The following is a 19,150-nucleotide window of genomic DNA, read 5'->3' on the forward strand; positions in this document are numbered from 1 at the left end:
TCAGAGAGCTGTGTACACATGCGGTTCTCTCATTGATCTCTATGGGAGCGCACACACAGAGCTGTCTGAAAAAGGCACACTGTGTATTTGCTCTGGTTTCTTGGGGACCAGCGCTAGAATGGGGAACCTGGTGAGTATAAAAAGCAGGTCCCCAGACACCCGGTTCCCTTACCTTTGAGCCCCATAATGTAGTTTGTGGGGCTGAAAGGTGCTGACAAGTTCCCTTTTAAAGGGGTTTTCCAGATACAAAATAAATTTCTGAAAATGTTGAAATCTAGAAAGTACAGCTAAGTAGCGGCAACCTGTACAAATTTTTCTGCCGCTCTCGACCCTCTTCTTCATTTCGTGCAGCCGCTGATCTTCTGCTGTGTTTACATGCATCACTTCTGGAGTAAACACAACAGACTGTTCCCTACAACTCCCAGCTGAGCTTCTTTACTGGCCAGCGCTGTAGCTCCGCCCACAGATCACCGACCCTGCAACTTACTAGCACCAACCTCCCTCTCACTGAGAGAGCCAGAGAAAGCTGCTGAAGTCAGCACACAGGAGCTGCACATGAGCAATACAGCCTGTCTGCTCCTGTCCTCCCATCATGCATTGCTCACAGGATGTTGGGGGCTATGGACAGGGGAGGAAGTAGCAAATGCTGACAATGTGTCAGAGGAAGGGGAGATATTTTTCAGGCAAGGGTTACGTGACAGATAGAAAATAAAGAAAGTATCTAGACAGTGAATTACAACATGAATTATTGTACATTAGATTTTAAAATGTTAGTCTGTGTCCGGAATACCCCTTTAAGGGCTTTTAAATAGAGATGCTTCCCTGAACAAATGTTCATAAAATGTTTGTTCCCGATCATTGCCCAGTTTAAACCTGCTAAATGACGAAACGATAAATGATGATACGTGTTTGTCATTGATCCCATCTTTTTTGCAGATATAAATATGATCATTTGGCGGCAGCACTTCCCCTCATGTAAACCGGGGATGTGCCACTGGCAATAATATGAAGGGGTTGATAGGAGAAGGAACAAATGTTCGTAAAAACCCCCAAGTAAACGCTCACCAATTGTCTTACTAGATTGTCAATCAACACTCATTATGGGCAGTTTATCTGCTAGAAGGTTCCAGTCTTTGCATTTGTATGTACATGTAATACCAAGCAGCTAATGTTAATGTGTCTGTTGTATCAGATGCTATGATCTTAGCACAGTGCTTCTTACTTGGGACGGGTACTCCATACACATTCACTTCTTCAATGAACGTCACAAGACCTATTATATCAGCGACCTCTGTGGTAGCGACATTTTCTCCTTTCCACCTGAAAAAGCAGATTTAAAATTTCTGAGCAATATTGTTACTACAGACAGTACTAAACTATGGCTTTCTTAACCTGCTCATTAATGTTGTGAATCTCCCATTTCTGCATATCCTAAAAGGCCTCTTTCACACGAGCATCATTTCGATGCAAAGTTATCCACGCTATAGAATCACGGCCATCGGAGCAGTAAATCACATGAGCGAAGAATAGCTGCAACCAAGTCACGGCTATTATTCACGATTTTTTCGTCCATTCACACGGCTGGCTGCAGTGAAATAACGCCGCAGCCCTGAAATCCCTCGGCCAGCAGAACTACAATTTAATTATTTTAAATGCCTCACTAGAGGCACCGGTCAGTGTTTAGCAGCGCTAGCCTCTGCTAAACTCCCTCCCTTTTTCAGACGGCTCCAATAGGAATCTATGGAGCCTCCTGCATTTGTTTGTCCAAAGATAGGACAAGACCTATCTTTTAGTGCAGCAAGAAATTTCAGGCGTTATTGTACATATATAATATAATAATAATCTTTATTTGTATAGCGCCAACTTATTCCGCAGCGCTTTCAGGCATCGATAAATGCAAAACAATACAACAATTACAACAATTACAATATAAGGTACATTGGGTTAGACACAAATGGGTTGAGGGTGGTACAGGAGGTGCAGGGGTTGGGGAACACAGGCAATAGGAAATATTATGTACAGATCATTTATCAGAAGGCAAACAGGGTGGAGCACCACAGGGAGGGGCGAGGGACTAGGTCAGGAGATTTGGTATGCTTCCCTGAAGAGGTGCGTTTTTAAGGCACGTCTGAAATTTCGTGCATCGGGAATTGTCCGGATGCCTTGGGGTAGAGCATTCCAGAGGATGGGTGCTGCTCTAGTGAAGTCCTGTAGGCGAGCATGAGAGGTTCGTATTACAGGGGTGTTTAGTCTGAGGGTGTTAGCCGATCGGAGTGAGCGGGCTGGGTGGTGTACTGACAGTAGGGAGGCGATGTATGGTGGTGCAGCGCCATGCAGAGCTTTGTGAGTGAGGTAGAGGAGTTTAAATTTAGTTCTGCAGTGGATGGGCAGCCAATGCAGCGACTGGCATAATGCAGAGGCGTCTGAATAACGACTGGATAGAAAAATGAGTCTAGCTGCTGCATTTAGTATGGATTGGAGCGGAGCGAGTCTAGTGCGGGGGAGGCCAATGAGTAGCGAGTTGCAGTAGTCAAGCCGGGAGTGGATGAGCGCAACCACGAGCGTCTTTAGCGTGTCCGTGGTTAGGAACGGACGTATTTTAGCAATATTTCTGAGGTGCATGTGGCATGTTTGGGCCAGAGATTGGATATGGGGGGCAAAGGAGAGGTCAGAGTCCAGTGTGACGCCAAGGCATCGGGCATGCCGTCGGGGGGTTATGATGGTGCCAGACACTGGAATGGAGATGTTGAGGGGAGGTCGGTTAGAAGGTGGAAAGACAAGGAGGTCAGTTTTAGAGAGGTTTAGTTTGAGAAAAAGGGAGGACATAGTGTTAGAGACAGCAGACAGACAGTCGGTGATATTTTGGAGGAATGGTCCAGAGATTTCACGAGAGGAGGTGTATAGTTGGGTGTCGTCAGCATAGAGATGGTATTGGAGGCCGAATCTGTGGATGGTTTGTCCAATTGGGGCAGTATAGATAGAGAAAAGAAGGGGACCAAGGACCGAGCCCTGGGGTACCCCGACAGCGAGAGGAAGTGGAGCAGAGATAGAACCAGCAAAGAAAACACTGAAAGAGCGGTCAGAGAGGTAGGAGGAGAACCAGGAGAGAGCAGTATCCTTTAGACCAATAGAGTGGAGCATAGTGAGAAGGAGATTATGGTCGACCGTGTCAAATGCAGCAGACAGGTCAAGGAGGATTAGTAGAGAGTAATCACCTCTCGACTTTGCAGTCATCAGGTCGTTTGTTACTTTTGTAAGGGCAGTTTCGGTCGAGTGTAGAGAGCGGAAACCAGACTGGAGGGGGTCGAGGAGTGAGTTGTCAGAGAGAAAGCGAGTAAGCCGGGAGTAGACCAGGCGTTCCAGTAATTTGGAGATAAAGGGGAGGTTTGAGACGGGTCGGTAGTTAGCAGCATTAGTCGGGTCCAGGGTTGGTTTTTTAAGCAGAGGGGATATAATGGAGTGTTTGAATGAGGAGGGAAAAGTGCCAGAGGTTAGGGAGAGGTTGCAGATTGTGGTAAGGTGAGTAATGAGAGCTGGGGAAAGGGAGCGGAGGAGGTGAGAGGGGAGAGGGTCGCTGGCGCAGGTAGTAGGGCGGGCAGTGGAAAGGAGCCTGGAGACTTCTTCCTCTGTCGTTGGTTCTAACGTAGATAGTGAGTAGGTGCTGGGTGCAGTGCTGATGAAGCTGGGATCAGGGCTAACCACGCAGCTTTCAGAGATTTCTTTTCGAATGTGGTCAATTTTTTCTTTGAAATAGGCAGCTAGCTCTCCAGCAGTCAGGTCTGTCGCAGGGGCCTGTTCCTTGGGGCTGAGGAGGGAGTGAAAGGTCTCAAAGAGTTGTTTGGGGTTGTGGGATAGTGAGGAGACAAGGGAGGTGAAATAAACTTGTTTGGCATGGTGAAGGGCTAGGTTATACATTTTAAGCATGAATTTGAAGTGGAGGAAGTCTGCTGGCAGCTTTGACTTTCTCCACAGCCGCTCGGCGCACCTAGAGCACCGCCGGATGAAGCGTGTTTGGGACGTGAGCCAGGGTTGCCGTGGTCTGCGTTTGACAGCTCGCGTCACGGGCGGTGCCACTTCATCCAAGGCACGGCTGAGGGTGGTGTGGTAGTATTCGGCTGCCAGGTTAGGGCAGGGGAGGCGAGAGATGGGCGATAGGGAGGACTGAATAGCTTCGGCAAACTGTTTAGTGCGGACAGACTGGAGGTTCCTAGAGGTGCGATAGATAGGAGGGTCAGGAGAGATGCTAGGGTGCCTGATGGAGAAAGAGAGAAGGTTGTGATCCGAGAGTGGAAGTGGGGAGTTAGTAAAGTGAGAAGCAGAGCAGAGACGGAGGAAAACTAAATCGAGAGTGTTACCATCTCTATGAGTGGGGGAGTCAGAGATTAGCGATAGGCCAAGGGAGGAGGTAAGTGTTAAGAGCCGGGAGGCAGATGAGGAGCTAGAGTCGTTAGTAGGAATGTTGAAATCACCAAGGATGAGGGTTGGCATTTCACAGGATAGGAAGTGGGGGAGCCAGGCAGCAAAGTGGTCTAGAAACAGGCGGGTAGGACCTGGGGGGCGGTAAATAACTGCGACACGCAGAGGCAGTGGGCGGAAGAGTCGCAGGGTGTGGACTTCGAAGGAGTGAAAAGTAAGCGAGGGAGCTGAGGGAATGACCTGGAAGGTACAGTTTGGGGAGAGGATGATGCCTACTCCTCCACCGCGTCTGTCATCCGATCTGGGGGTGTGGGAGAACTGCAGGCCATCATAGGACAATGCAGCGGGGGAGGTAGAATCGGACTGCTGTATCCAGGTTTCCGTGAGGGCGAGCAAGTTCAAGTGTTTACTGGTGAAAAGGTCATGGATAGTTGGGAGTTTGTTACACGCAGATTGGGAGTTCCATAGGGCGCATTTGAATGGGGCAGGGGGGGCATTTTGGTAGAGAACAGTACGGGGTGGGCCTGGGTTGGGGGAGATGTCCCCTGCAGCTAGAAGTAGCAGAGTAGCAAGGGTGAGCACATGGCTAGGGGATTTGTGTGGGTGGCTGAGGTGTTTCTTTGCAGTATTGGGGGGTTGAAGGCGTCTTAGGAAGTTGAACAGTGCATGGGAGCCATACATAGGTGAGGAGAGGAGGGAAGGGCTGATGTGGATGGAGTGTGTTGGGGCTGGACGTTGAAGGAAAGTGTGAAGGCTTGAAAAGAGGATAGTGAAGGAGATTAGTGCAAAGAGGAGAGTATTTCCCTCCAGGCTTTGGGCAGTTGTGCATGTTACCTGTCTCCTGCACTGTGTAACTGCATCATTCAACAGCATCAACACTTGTTGCTGGACACTTAGTGCTGGACACATCAGGGGAGGCTGCCTCAGGGGAGGCATGGAGGGTAGAACTGACTTTAAAGTTCTGGCTACAGGACTTCAGCTGGGAGTGGCTTGTTACATTTCACTAGTCAACCAGCTGACCCCACCTTTAGATGGCTAAGGAACAAGATGGGGGGGGGGCGCTTTATTGCCCTCTTACAAAAACAAACTGTGTCCAGCAACACTAAGATGAGACAGGGAGAAAACTATTTGGGGGAGGTGATGACGAAAATACGTATAGTACAAATAGAGTCAATTCAATTTATATGAAGCAATGGGACATACCATTGCGCACAGATTATGACAAATTTAAAGGTATCACAGCAGATTCAGTGGAGGGAAGGCAGAGCAATCAAATTCAGATGGAGCGGAGCAATGGATGAATGAAACATACCATTGCGCACAGATTATGACAAATTTAAAGGTATCACAGCAGATTCAGTGGAGGGAAGGCAGAGCAATCAAATTCAGATGGAGCGGAGCAATGGATGAATGAAACATACCATTGCGCACAGATTATGACAAATTTAAAGGTATCACAGCAGATTCAGTGGAGGGAAGGCAGAGCAATCAAATTCAGATGGAGCGGAGCAATGGATGAATGAAACATACCATTGCGCACAGATTATGACAAATTTAAAGGTATCACAGCAGATTCAGTGGAGGGAAGGCAGAGCAATCAAATTCAGATGGAGCGGAGCAATGGATGAATGAAACATACCATTGCGCACAGATTATGACAAATTTAAAGGTATCACAGCAGATTCAGTGGAGGGAAGGCAGAGCAATCAAATTCAGATGGAGCGGAGCAATGGATGAATGAAACATACCATTGCGCACAGATTATGACAAATTTAAAGGTATCACAGCAGATTCAGTGGAGGGAAGGCAGAGCAATCAAATTCAGATGGAGCGGAGCAATGGATGAATGAAACATACCATTGCGCACAGATTATGACAAATTTAAAGGTATCACAGCAGATTCAGTGGAGGGAAGGCAGAGCAATCAAATTCAGATGGAGCGGAGCAATGGATGAATGAAACATACCATTGCGCACAGATTATGACAAATTTAAAGGTATCACAGCAGATTCAGTGGAGGGAAGGCAGAGCAATCAAATTGCTCTGATAACATGACAGGGACATGTTATCCTAGTTGGGAGATGAGCAATGATGATACTCAGACTTGGGCTGAGACAACACTGCATAAAGAGGTTTCCAGGGTTAAAAAAACATGGTTGCATTTTAACATTTTTTTTCAAAATAGCTACAGTACTACACATAACAAGAAGGTAGCCACATCTTTCTAGTACAGGACACCCCTTTAAAGGGTATCGCCAACTCAAACATTTCTATAAAATGTCTGATAGATGTGGACTCCACCCCTGGAACCTCATCTACATGGAAAAGGGGGTCTCCCACCCCTGTACCGCCTGGTTTGGTAGCCAGGGCATCTAGGAGGAGAATAAAAGTATACTCTCTCATTTATTTAATCACACCCATAGCAGTGAATGTAGAGAGCCGCACATAAACACTGCCTAGATGCTGTGGTGAGGGTGGGGGGCTGGGGTAGACCCCCATTCTCCACATAGGATATTCATATTCTGTGGACATGCCAGAAATCTCATTAAAATGTATTTGTGTAAATCAGCAGTACATGTGCAACAAAAAACTTTGTACTATATATTATTGGTGGAAAGGCATTTTCCTCTCCTTTTAGCTGCCTGCATGCATAATATAAACGCAGCTGTAGTTTCTCAGTGTTTCAACTAGTCTGGTGAAGAATCTTTAGCTCCAAGAGCTTAATGTAACATCGTTTCTAGTTGTTAGTCATTAAAAGGTATCATATCTACAAGAATACTTGGTTTCTCTTCCTGAGAGCAATAACGTTTTGGGCTTCAGTGTCATAGTATTATAACATTATTACAATCTGGTCTTGGTCAAGGAATTACTTTGAGGAGTTTGTAGGGGTACTTACAGTGTCCCTATGTAAGTGTTATTATGAAACACCATGGTATTTCAAAATAAATACACTTTGAAGTTTGCCTGCTTGACTCAAGAACGGAGCTCTGGAATTAAAGAGACAGTTCTGTCCCTGCTTGTGTATAGGGAGAGACCTGTCAGTCAACATGCTGCGGGTGGGGAGAGCCCGGCGTGCCTGTCTCTGACTCGGAGCTCTGTTCCTCCATCAAACTTCATTTTATTCTGAAACATTGCACCATTGCATAACACTTACATAGGGGCACTGGGCATATCTGTCCCGGGTTCATGGTGGCCATGGTTCGGGCAGCGTGAACCCAGTGACAGGTTTCTCTTAATAATAACTCAAAAGACTTGTGCCATACACATACAAGATAAGCACGTAAAATAATTATGCAATTAGCCTTAAAACAGGAGGTATAAAAAAACCCCACAACAGGCAGTAATCTTTTGTTGTAGAGTAGTTATCACCCTGTCCCCTTAAAATGATGTATTGCAAAGAGCCAGTATCTTCCTAAGCCCAGGAACTATCTCATCCCAACTAGAGTTCGAGGCTGAACCTGATCTGCCACAAAACAGATTTAAAATAAGGGAATATTCTAACAGAAAATGTGAGCCATCAATAAATTACAGGACAAAGTTTTGTATATATGAAAGCTGGACTGGAACACAAAGAAGTCACTGAATATTTTTCAAGATGCCCCAGTTTTAGCTATTAGCTACCAGTGTAACAAATATTCATGATCTATAGCAAAATATGGAATGGAGTCTGACTCCAATATGACCATTGACCCCCTTCATCAGGACTTGAGTTCAGAACATGAAAAGCTTGTGATGTTTTTGCTATCCAATATGTGATGTGATTTTTCTTAGTACACAAGCACAATGCACACCACGATGCCACAGCGCAGAGGTAATTCAAATACTGGTCTCCAAGTGTGCGAAAAATCTACTGCATAAAGCTATAGCAACACAGAAAGTCAGTAACAGTAGTGGAATAATGTACCCAGTGATATGCCAGTACAGGGATAGCATTCCCAGTGATTTCATAGAATAGGCACACTGCACATGATGAAACCATATTAAAGGCATAATGTGTACAATGACACCAGAAACTAGAAATAATGCAATAAGTGATACTACCGTACAATGTAGGGATAATACATAGGATGATCTCATAGTACACTAACAATCTTCCAATGAACTAAATTCCACTTCCTCATTCCATTACTCATGTTCATCTGTAATTACACCTCACCCCTAAATGCGGGTGGACTTTAGGGACTTCTCTACTTGCTGAACCCGATTTCAGCTGCCGTGCCTATTACACTGATAGATAACACACATGCTAGTTACTTATTGCACCTACTCCACATCCAAGCCTTCAATATATACAACCATATGGCCACCAAGCCTTCAATATATACAGCCATATGTCTTAGCCTAGCACTGCAGAGGCAATCAGAGTATTTTAGACCAATTCCAACACTCTGGTTGAGTGCTGCAAGTCTTCGTATGAGTTGCCAATGAGTCTTCGAAACACACAGAGACACAAACCAACAGGGATGCCGATTTCTATATTGGGCATCTGACATTGAGATCTACCGCTTCCTGGTCTGAGGTCTACCTGTGGAGAGCAATCTTCTATTTGACAACCAATAATCTGAACATACACAAAATCTACAGATGCAGCAAATTTTAGCCTCATTGTGATAGTACGGCATAGAAAGTGATCTCATCTTAACCCATTAAAATGCTATTGTTCTCTTATCTTGTAACCATTCGCTGGTGGTTGTGCGCCACAGGTTCAGGATGACGTGGCAATGACAGACTGTGGCAGTGGTGGCACTTTTTTAAAAAGAAAAATATAACTTTTTCTAAACAAAGTGATATTAAAGACTTTCGCTCCATAAGAGCACACAAATAATTTAAACGCTGCATAGTTAATTGGAATCCACACTTGTAACATACATCTCGTGGCAGCACTTCTGCAGCATGCGGGTTAGATGCACCATAGCGCAGGGGTACATCTCTTCTCCTTCCTCAGGGTGAAAGAGCACTTTGGTACCATCATTCTAGTATTGGTCTGCCATCATCATTGTACCCTGTATTACCGAAGGTCTGGGCATGCCAACATTGCGGTCTAATGCACCGTAGTAGGTCCCAGAGTACTTCATTAAATCTCAGAGGTCCGCGTCACTGTGGCCTCACACGCACCATTGGTGTAATCAATATCTCGGATACATTGTCAACTACATTACAGCATGACCGTTTCATGACCATTTCCTTCTCATACCGTATTATCTCGCTTTAGTGAATAGCGCTGTTATACCCAAACGGCCCTGTCCCTCGTCACATGACACTTTCCATCATAAATCATTAAACCTCACATCGCTTCTTGAGACATATCTGTCAGTCATAGTTATTCACTGTCTTTAATCTGTGCACACTACTGTCATCAGACTAGTCTTATGTGTCTAGCAGCTTTCATCCTTATCTGGATCCTGGTACCGTCATCTACTTCAACGTGGTCTGTCTTGGCTTTCAGGTTATCAGACTCTTACATGAGCTGCCCCTTCAGCATGGGGACAGTGCTTGGGTCACTCCCCTCACTGGTCACCACCACAGTCTGCTGGGCCCAACACACTCAACTCTGCTACATCTGCACTCCTACTGTGTCTGACTCTCTCTGCTGGTCTGGGGCTGTGACGCCGCTGCCAGACTTTACAGTGCTCCATGTCAGGCCAAACTTTCCTGGGCTCTCAGGGCAGGGGGGAGAGCTTAACCTTCTTCACACTCCCTTCTGGGTGGTGTCACGCTATGCACATCACCACCTGTGTCATCACTGAAGGTGGAACCCCCTCTGAAGCCTACTAGGGGAATCAACAACATGGCACCCGTCCTCAGCACCACCAAATATGTCGCCCTGCACCTCCCCTTTTTCCAATCACAGGCCGTGTCTGTGGCTGGCGGAGGGGAGCCTGTAGCACAGCCCTTCTGTGCTCTTCAGACTGGTGCTGGTCTTCCTGCTACTGGGCCAGAGGAGATCATGGCTACCACCGTGGCCATAGGCCTCTTCTATCTGCGGCTGCTCCAATGTGTAAGGGGGAACACTGTGCCGTTATCCCCTCCCAATCTTAACACAACAAAAATGATTGTAAAGTAATTCAAAGTGTAAATAAACCGCCCTGATAGTACAGCGCACCGTGATATCACATCGCATTAAGTGTCAAGCTAAAATGCACCTGTACAATTACTTTACTCACCTAAAAGTATCTCCCACTCGGTCATGGAAATAGACAAATTTCTGCTGATCCACCATTAAAATATCCCCAGTGTTAAAATACATGTCCCCTTTCTTAAACACATCCTTCAGGATCTTCTTCTCTGTATGAGACTTGTCTCCAGCATAGCCACCAAAAGGAGAAAGCGTTGTGATCTTGCTGATGAGAAGTCCAGGCTGACCTAATAGTATACAGAAAGTGTGGGGAAGAATTAAAAGGGGTTTTCCATTTTTAGAAACAGCAGACAATAAGAGAACCTTTACTCCCCACTCCGGCCTCCGCTGCTCCACCACCATATTTCCCCGTTCCGGCTGCGGCTTCAAGCTGCAGTTGGTGATGTTTCATATACAGATTGCTGCAGTAAACACTGTACACTGCTGATATCTGCATGCGGGATGTCACTGACCATAGCTTGTAAGCAGAGCTGATAGAGAGAACGGGACACAGTCCACGGCAGGGCTCGGAGCAGTGAGTATAGGTTCTTTTATTGTTTGTGACAATTGCATGCAGTTTAAGAAAAAACAACTCCTGAATGTTTTTTAATTATGTCTAAGTTAACTTGCTGCTTACACGATTCCAGTGCTGGACCTGAAACCATTTCCTTGGAATACCTTGCCCATTGTTTTCGATAGGACCTTAAAAGACATTGCATGGCACCTGATGTTGGCAAGCATGATATCATGCTGAGTTTCTTGGCCCCATATCGTGATCGCCAGTGTGAATGCAGTCTTGGACTGAAGTTTTGTAAATTCCTCTGCATTGGATCCTACGTTCCTGGTTGTGAATAACTTTATATGTGGGTGAGCAGTTTCTTGTGCACGTTCTCTCACTGCAGGTAGATCCCATTCACTTGAAGTTTTTCTTTGATAGGAAAAACACTGAGACATTGTTCTGGGTAACATTATCCAGAACGTCTGGGTGACCTATATATTATATCATTAACATCATCACCGGATTTGGGGTCTGAGAATTTCCCAAAGAGAAGAAACTGAACAGCTAAGAATTAGTGGGTACTCACAAGTGACCTCACCCATGAAGTAGACTTCTAGAAAAGTGTTTCCCAAACTCCATGATAACCTATAGAGAGGACACTTGTGACAATGTCTAAGGCACTGAGCATGGGAGGAATTGGGCTAAGTAGCAGCACATGTGAAAAAGACTTGGGTATACTAATAGATCACAAACTGAACATGGGTCAACAGTGTGATGCAGCAGCAAAAAGGCAATTTTAAGAGAAGCATAGAGTTTAGATCACGTGAGGTAATTATCTCCATTAGTCTTTCTTGGTCAGACCTCATCTGGAATACTGTGTCCAGCTCTGGACACCCCAATAAAAAAAAAAAGGACATTGACAAACTGGAGAAAGGTCAGAGAAGAGTTACCAGGATGGCGAGCGGTCTGCAAACCATGTCCTCTGAGGAACGGTTAAAGGATCTGGAAATGTTTGGCTTGCAAAAAGAAGGCTGAGAGGAGACTTAATAGCGGTCTACAAATATTTGAAGGGCTGTCACAGTGCAGAGGGATCAGCCCTATTCTCATCTGCAGTAGGAAAGACTAGAAGCAATGGGATGAAACTGAAAGGGAGGAGACACAAATTAGATATTAGACAGTGAGGGTGATCAATGAGTGGAACAGGTTACCACGGGAGGTGGAGAGTTCTCCTCCAATGGAAGTCTTCAAACAGAGTTGGACAGACATCTGTCTGGGATTATATAGCGATCCTGCACTGAGCAGGGGGTTGGACCAGATGACCATGGAGGTACCTTCTAACTCTATGATTCTACAATTAATAAATCACTTGTGCAACAATATGGCAATCCTGAAAACCTGACCGACCTGTTGGGAGGTTGTGAGGACTGGAGTTTGGAAAATACTGTTTGAAAAGCAGAAACAGGGGACTGGACTGAAAGAATCTCAATTACATTAGGTACATCACAGAGGTTAGTTATCACTAGGGAGTATACCAAGGAAAAAGTCAGTTTATCCACCTCTGCTCTCACCTGTGTTATTATTTGTCAGATTTGCATCGCATTACACATCAGTAAGGTAAAATGATCATATCTGACTCATAACACATCTGATAACGAAAACTGAATCCATGTGAAGAGAGTAGCATTAAATAGAACATACTTTTGGCAATGAAATTACACCATGGGTGACAATATCAGATTGCCTCACTTCCAAGGACCATAATAAACCGTTAAGGGATATTCCCATCTGAGATATTCATAAATGCCTGATAGATCGGGATTCCGTGATCCCATGTTTAGCACTTCGGAGGAAGGGAGATGAAGTGGCCATTCATACACAATCTCCATTGGAATTCGCAGGAGCTTTAGAAACAGCTGAACAGTTCACAACTCCCGTAAACTCCAAAGTAGAGACTCGCATGTATGTATAGCAACCTCTCCATCTTGCTTCATGTTCTTTCATGTGCTGAATCTATCAGACATTTATATCTATTCTGTGGATACATCCCAACTGTGTCTGCATCTTTATGGCTGGTGCTTGCCCAAAATGGCATCAAAGTCATATGCCAGTTGTGCACATCTGATTTACGCATTACATTGTTCTGTACTCAAGGGCAATGTTGTAAATGATTGTTAATAACAAGACACTGCATGGAGTTCATATATAGTGATCCATGTACTGCATACCCGTCTTTGCTTTGATACAACGGTCCTTGGCATCTTTCACAGGCTCATCCTTGTCAATATCATATTTGATAAATTCATATGGTAATATTTTCTGTTAAAAGAAAAACATGCGAGTTACTACTGAGGAATAAAATGAACTCGTAAAACTGTAAGTAAGCGCTGGCATTAGTATATATACACATCTGAATGTACTGAAGAAACTAAAGCGGTATAAACATTTGTTGGAAAAAACAAACACGTATTAATAAGTTTACAACTGTATTATGTGATTGAGGATGAAAAGATTACATTGTGGAAATGCAGAACTCAGCTATTTCCATCAGCCCCATAGACATTGAATGGAGCTGCTGATCCATTCAAGCACATCCTTGCAGCTGGGAGGAATGGGGGGCTGGAGTTTCCTGTTTTGGCCATCGGTGGGGGTCCCAGCTAGCTGCCTCTCACCGATCTAGAATTCTATCCATTGATTAATGCTTCTGCACAGAATACGCCTTAAAATTAAATTACTGAATTGAAAGATTATGGAAAAAGCAAGAAATGTGGGGAAAGAAAGATTACTATAATCAGATAGTTAAAGAGGATAAATTCATGTCTGCGATAAATAAAAGAGGCTTCATTTACTAAATAGTGCATGATTAGATAATACAAGATTAAAGCATACTCTAATGAGCACTAATAAGAAGGGGAACTTCACCGTCTCAGAAATTTAGGTATTGAAAGGATTATATTGAATAAAAGACAAAAAAGGGACTACATATCGTGGATTTACATATTGACACTGAAGGAGTGGTCACAAGGGTTAAAAGGACAGGAAAACCTAGAATGGTTAGAAGAAATAAGATTACTGGACCAAAATGAAACCATAATGCATAGGTAATAAAAAGGGGTGTCACATTTCCGTATTAAAGAGTAACTACACTACACATATTAAAGCCACACGTCCAAAGTTTTGATCAGCGAGAGCCCGAGTGTTAAACCCCCGCTGAACTGACTGGGCTGCAGTGTTCCCGGAGTGCTGTGCGCCTTTAGCTGTCATCGTTGCATAGCTCCTCTTGGCTTCTGAAGATGGACGCACAGATGTCTATAGAATACTATGCATCTGTCTTCAGCTATGGAGGGGAGCGGTCAAGCAACGATGACAGCTGCAGAGAGGCACGTCATTTGGGCAAGCACTGCAGCACCTTCATTTCAGTAATCAGTGGGGTTCTCAGCACCTGGACCCTCACGGATCCAAACTTTTGACATGTCACTCTGACATATCAAAAGTCTTTTAAAAGTGCAGTTACTCTTTAAGTAAATTGTAAAAAAAAAAAAGGAAAAAGTGCATCTGAGAAGATGTTACTCATGATATGGGTGTGTCCAAAAATTTGGGAATTTTCGTCTGAGTTAATAAAAGTAGTGATAATGCTGTATAATTGATAAAGTTCCTAGCATATGAACTTTAGGAGAAATGGAATAATACTGCACTGAGACGCGAAATTGCAATTGGCAAACTATTTTTAGCATGATTAATTATTGTAAAGCACCACAAAGCCAATCTCCCAATAAATAAACTGCGCTGGAAGAATTGTGTATTTCAAATAATGCTTTATGAAAAATGGTATTATAAAATGAAGGGGCAAGAGACAGTTTTTGGCTAGATGGAGATACTGTAAGGATGGAGGGGATAATTTGAAACATGGGACACTCATTTTTTCCCTCTCCTACTTGTCTGTTGGTAGGGGTGGATGAGTATCTTGGGTTTTCAGTCTATTTATGATGTCACTTATTATGTTTTTATTGGAAAATAAAAAATAAAGAAACAAAAGCATTTAGAATTCTATGTAAACACGAGTGTGCAGAAGAAACTAAACATGATGTGAACACTTGTTATCACAGGGAAACCAATTATATAAAGTATGTACAAGAAACTGATGGGTGACTTATGGAAGACCGACATGTAGATCTACAGACTGACTGATTGTAAACTGATAATGTGCGCAGGACAAATGCCTCGGGATTGCACTAGTTGGAAAGCAAGTTCTTCACATGCTCAATATAGCTACATTTCAGATGCTTGATTTAACACAAGGCAACAAATTAATCTCTGCTTGACAAACACGTATGTATTAGGGTACTGTGTGATTGTTCTCTGTAAGAGAAACCAAGTAATCTTATAGATTTGATACCTTTTAATGGCTAACAAAAATACACGATGTCATAGCACCTGAAAACTTGCTGTAACATGCATTTTTTGTTCGCCATTAACAGATATCATATCTACAAGATTACTTGGTTTCTCTTACTGAAAACAATCACACTTTGCTCTACTGGCTAACACCGTACCAACCCCCTTTTTTTTCCCATTTTACCTTATCTGCACCATAATTTTGCTGCAGGGCTCACTTGACGTCAAGGGTTTACATACCACAGAGAAGCATTCGATCCTACTAAATCTTCTCAACAAGAAATCATTCCAGGTAGTGCTTCTGCAGGGGAATCACTGCTTGTCAAATAAACCCCTTAAATGATCTAGTCCCTGGTTTTTGTACCTCTCCCCCTTCCCTGGGATTTCCTGCAGTGATCTAGAGGGGCGTATGTTGCTGGTTAAGGATCGGGTCGTTTCTCAGATAATTCTGGCCAGCCATGGTTCCTATCCAGGTTTCTGATTTTGCTGAGGGTATTGTAATTTCAGGCAGAGATTTCAATGTGGCATTGGAACCAGCCTTGGATAATTCTAAGGGGTTTTCTTGCCTTACATAAACTGCCCTCAACCAAATTAAGTGCAGTCTTCATGCTCATTAATTTGTTGACAAATGGCATCTATTACATTGATGGCCGCCAGGGTGTTTATCCCTTTACTACGGAAACCATCAAATGCTCCCACTCCTTCCCTCTGGCTTGTCAAAATCATTTACATTATGCATATGGAGGACTTGATGTCTTCTTATCATGACACTTATAATAGGTTTTACAAAACTTGCTTTTATTGGATAGAATTCCAGCAATTCCCCAAGTATAGTAATCTTCTGTATGGTGCTGCCTGAGCATCTTTGATCCTTCTTCCTCCCCCCATCCACTTTTCTTTTTATTTCTCCACTCTTCTTTTTTTCCTCCATCTTCTCTACTTTTCTGGCTTCCCTACTATGCTTGACATTGCTTTTACGTTTGTTGACAGTCTCCAAATTGTTTTTGTTGTTGTACATGTTTACTTATTTATGTAACCATTTTTGTTCAGGAGTGGGGTTTGGGGTGTATGCTCCCTTTATGTGATTCTACCCGTTACAAATAAGAAATTTATAATTTTGCTGCAGATTTGCAAACAACAAAATCCACAGCATATCCCGCCAAAAGTTTGCATCAAAATCCACGTCAGACATGCAGATTTTTCTGCATGGATTATTTTGCCATGTGCATCACTTTTCAACTCAATGAGTGTTCATACAGTAATAGCCAAAGGAAACACTGAGACCTGGAACAAGTTCTGCAGTGGTTATCATGGTTATTGTAAACAAGATACATACATACAAACATTTTGCTATTGCAAGAGATTCATTGTATCATACACACCAGAGGCGTAGCTAGGCTTTCCATCACCTGGGGCAAAGAATAAGCTTCAATATTCCTGGCCGTAGCTCCGATTCTATAAGTGTCACAGACATACCAAGGATCCTGGCTTTAAAAAATCATACCAAAAACATGTCTGTAGCACTGGTGTAACTATACCGGATGCAGTAGATGCGGTTGCACCCGGGAGCAGGGGGCCCATAAAGCCTCTCTTCTCCATATAGGGAGCCCAGTACTATGAATAAAGCTTTATAGTTGGGGGCCGTGTTACAAGTTTTACATTAGGGCCCAGAAGCTTCAAGTTATGCCTCAGTATTAAAAGGTTAAGAGAAGTTGGGGGGCCCCCCAAGACAAACTTTTGCACCCGAGCCCATGAGTCTTTAGCTATTCCCTGTTAGGTCGGTAGTATTGATAGAACCAGAGCTTTAGCCATTTGAATTAGAACAAGCTCAGTTCATCCAAACCTGTAATGTACTGCAGAATCAGCTCTGTTCCAGTTAAACTATGGGGGGTTCAATTGCTAAGCTGACACCCAGGTCACATGCCTCGCCTGCTCCCCTTGTCTATGCCCCTAATACACACAAACATATCAGCTGAAATGTACCTTATCTGTCAGCCACAAATTCTTGTATGCATAGGGGATACTGAGCTTCTATAAAACATCTAGTATTTTATCATTTGTTGATTAAATTAAAACTGTGAGAAATGCCATTATCAAAATTAATGGATACAAGCTCAACAACACAGTATATGTTTAGTATAAATATGTGTCATAGTCATATAAGTGACCTTGTCATATAGTTGTCCGAATTCTCTCAATGCCCTATATGCATGGGTGAAATGGATCCTTTAGAAACTTACCTTGTATAAGGAATTGACTCTTCCCACTGAACCAACAGTGTTAGTGTAATTTAAGAAGAGAACATTTCCTTCAGTAGCGCCATAAAACTCGTACATCTGAACGTCACCAAATCTCCGGAGAAACTCACTCCATACATCAGTCCGCAGGCCGTTTCCAATAGCCATCCGGACATTATGTGACCCATCATCATCTGTCTAAGAGAAACCAGAGATCAAATGGCAGGATCTGCACATCAGCAATTGCAAAGGCTCCACTTACCATCATAAAGGATGGTTTTATTATCAAATCTTATTTGATATATTACAGTCAAGTATTGGTGATCATTTAGAGCCTCCATGTATTTGCTCAAGTAGAGTGTGGCTACATGGAGCGTGCTTTATAATGATGACTAATATCTTTCAGTGGGAACTGTGTAATTCTTCCTTTCCCCTGTGGTGGCGCTGCAGGGATACTGAACACATACTGCTTAGGTTCCCTCCCAGATTACAGTGGATTGTCCAAGGTCTCAAGAGAGATTTCCTCTGACCATCCCTTTGTTGGGAAACCTTTCTAACAAAAAAGTAATTTTCCAAAGTGAACAAACTTTTGGTGATTTTGCTGTTTTTTTCTTTTTTTCCGTGTTACTATCCATATGTAAAAAAAAAAACCTTAATATCTTAGTCTTTGTTTTGGCCACTAAGCCTAATAGTAGGCTGACACTTCCTGTTCTGTATAGCAGTCTACTGGGCGAAAGATACAGTAGACTGGAAGGGGCTCATTGACATCTATGGAAGAGTGTTCTAGGCATGTTCTATAACCTGTGCAGAGGCCATTATGCAGGGAGGAGTTGGTGAGCAGTGACCATCACCTATGGTGAATGGTGGATGCTGTGTGATCTATAGAAGGGTGTTAACTTTCATTGTAATCCCGCTTGTGATGATAATGAGATGATTGATGAGTTCTGAAATGTTTTCTCTACAGAACAGCAAGTATAAGAGTATTATTAGGCTTAGCTACTCAGCTACTTAAATACCAATTAGGTGTATAAATGAAGCCTTCACTGAACGCAGCTAATAGCCCGAGGCTATTATCTGTGCTCAGATGCTTTGTTCTCCACGGGGAAACAATGCCATCAGCACTCCCGTGGAGAACTGCTGATAAAAGTGAGGGACGATTTTTATGTTAGACTGAATTTAACGATCAGCCGAAAAGAAGATGATGGGCGCACATTTACACGCACCGATTATCGCTAAAACGATCGCCTATTAGACGAATCGGCTGGTGTAAATGGGCCTTTACTTGTATACTGGGGGTCTCCTGCTACATAATGAATGAAGAAAAAAATCACCGGTGGCCCTTTAAAATTTACAATTTCACTATGAACTTTCTGAGTAAAATACTGATTAAAGGCCCATTTACACTGGACGATTATCGCTAAAAATTCGCAAATCAGCAATCGTTTTAGCGATAATCGGCGTGTGTAAATGGGCGCGGGGCACCCGCATTTA

The 19,150-nt window shown here is 43.5% G+C and overlaps 1 protein-coding gene across 1 annotated transcript in view; it reads right to left on the reverse strand.

Moving 5' to 3' along the window:
• Nucleotides 1–19,150, reverse strand: part of SLC27A2 (solute carrier family 27 member 2) — a 63,183-nt gene that overhangs the window by 13,873 nt on the left and 30,160 nt on the right. Inside the window, exons 5-8 of the mRNA XM_066592659.1 lie at nucleotides 17,663–17,857; nucleotides 13,256–13,346; nucleotides 10,581–10,779; nucleotides 1,223–1,320 (exon numbers count right to left, since the gene is read on the reverse strand). Of these exons, the coding sequence (XP_066448756.1) occupies nucleotides 1,223–1,320; nucleotides 10,581–10,779; nucleotides 13,256–13,346; nucleotides 17,663–17,857 (583 nt within the window). The remainder of the gene's footprint in view (nucleotides 1–1,222; nucleotides 1,321–10,580; nucleotides 10,780–13,255; nucleotides 13,347–17,662; nucleotides 17,858–19,150) is intronic.

Source organism: Eleutherodactylus coqui, chromosome 2 (genome assembly GCF_035609145.1).
Source record: "Eleutherodactylus coqui strain aEleCoq1 chromosome 2, aEleCoq1.hap1, whole genome shotgun sequence".
Classification (NCBI taxonomy): Eukaryota; Metazoa; Chordata; class Amphibia; order Anura; family Eleutherodactylidae; genus Eleutherodactylus; species Eleutherodactylus coqui.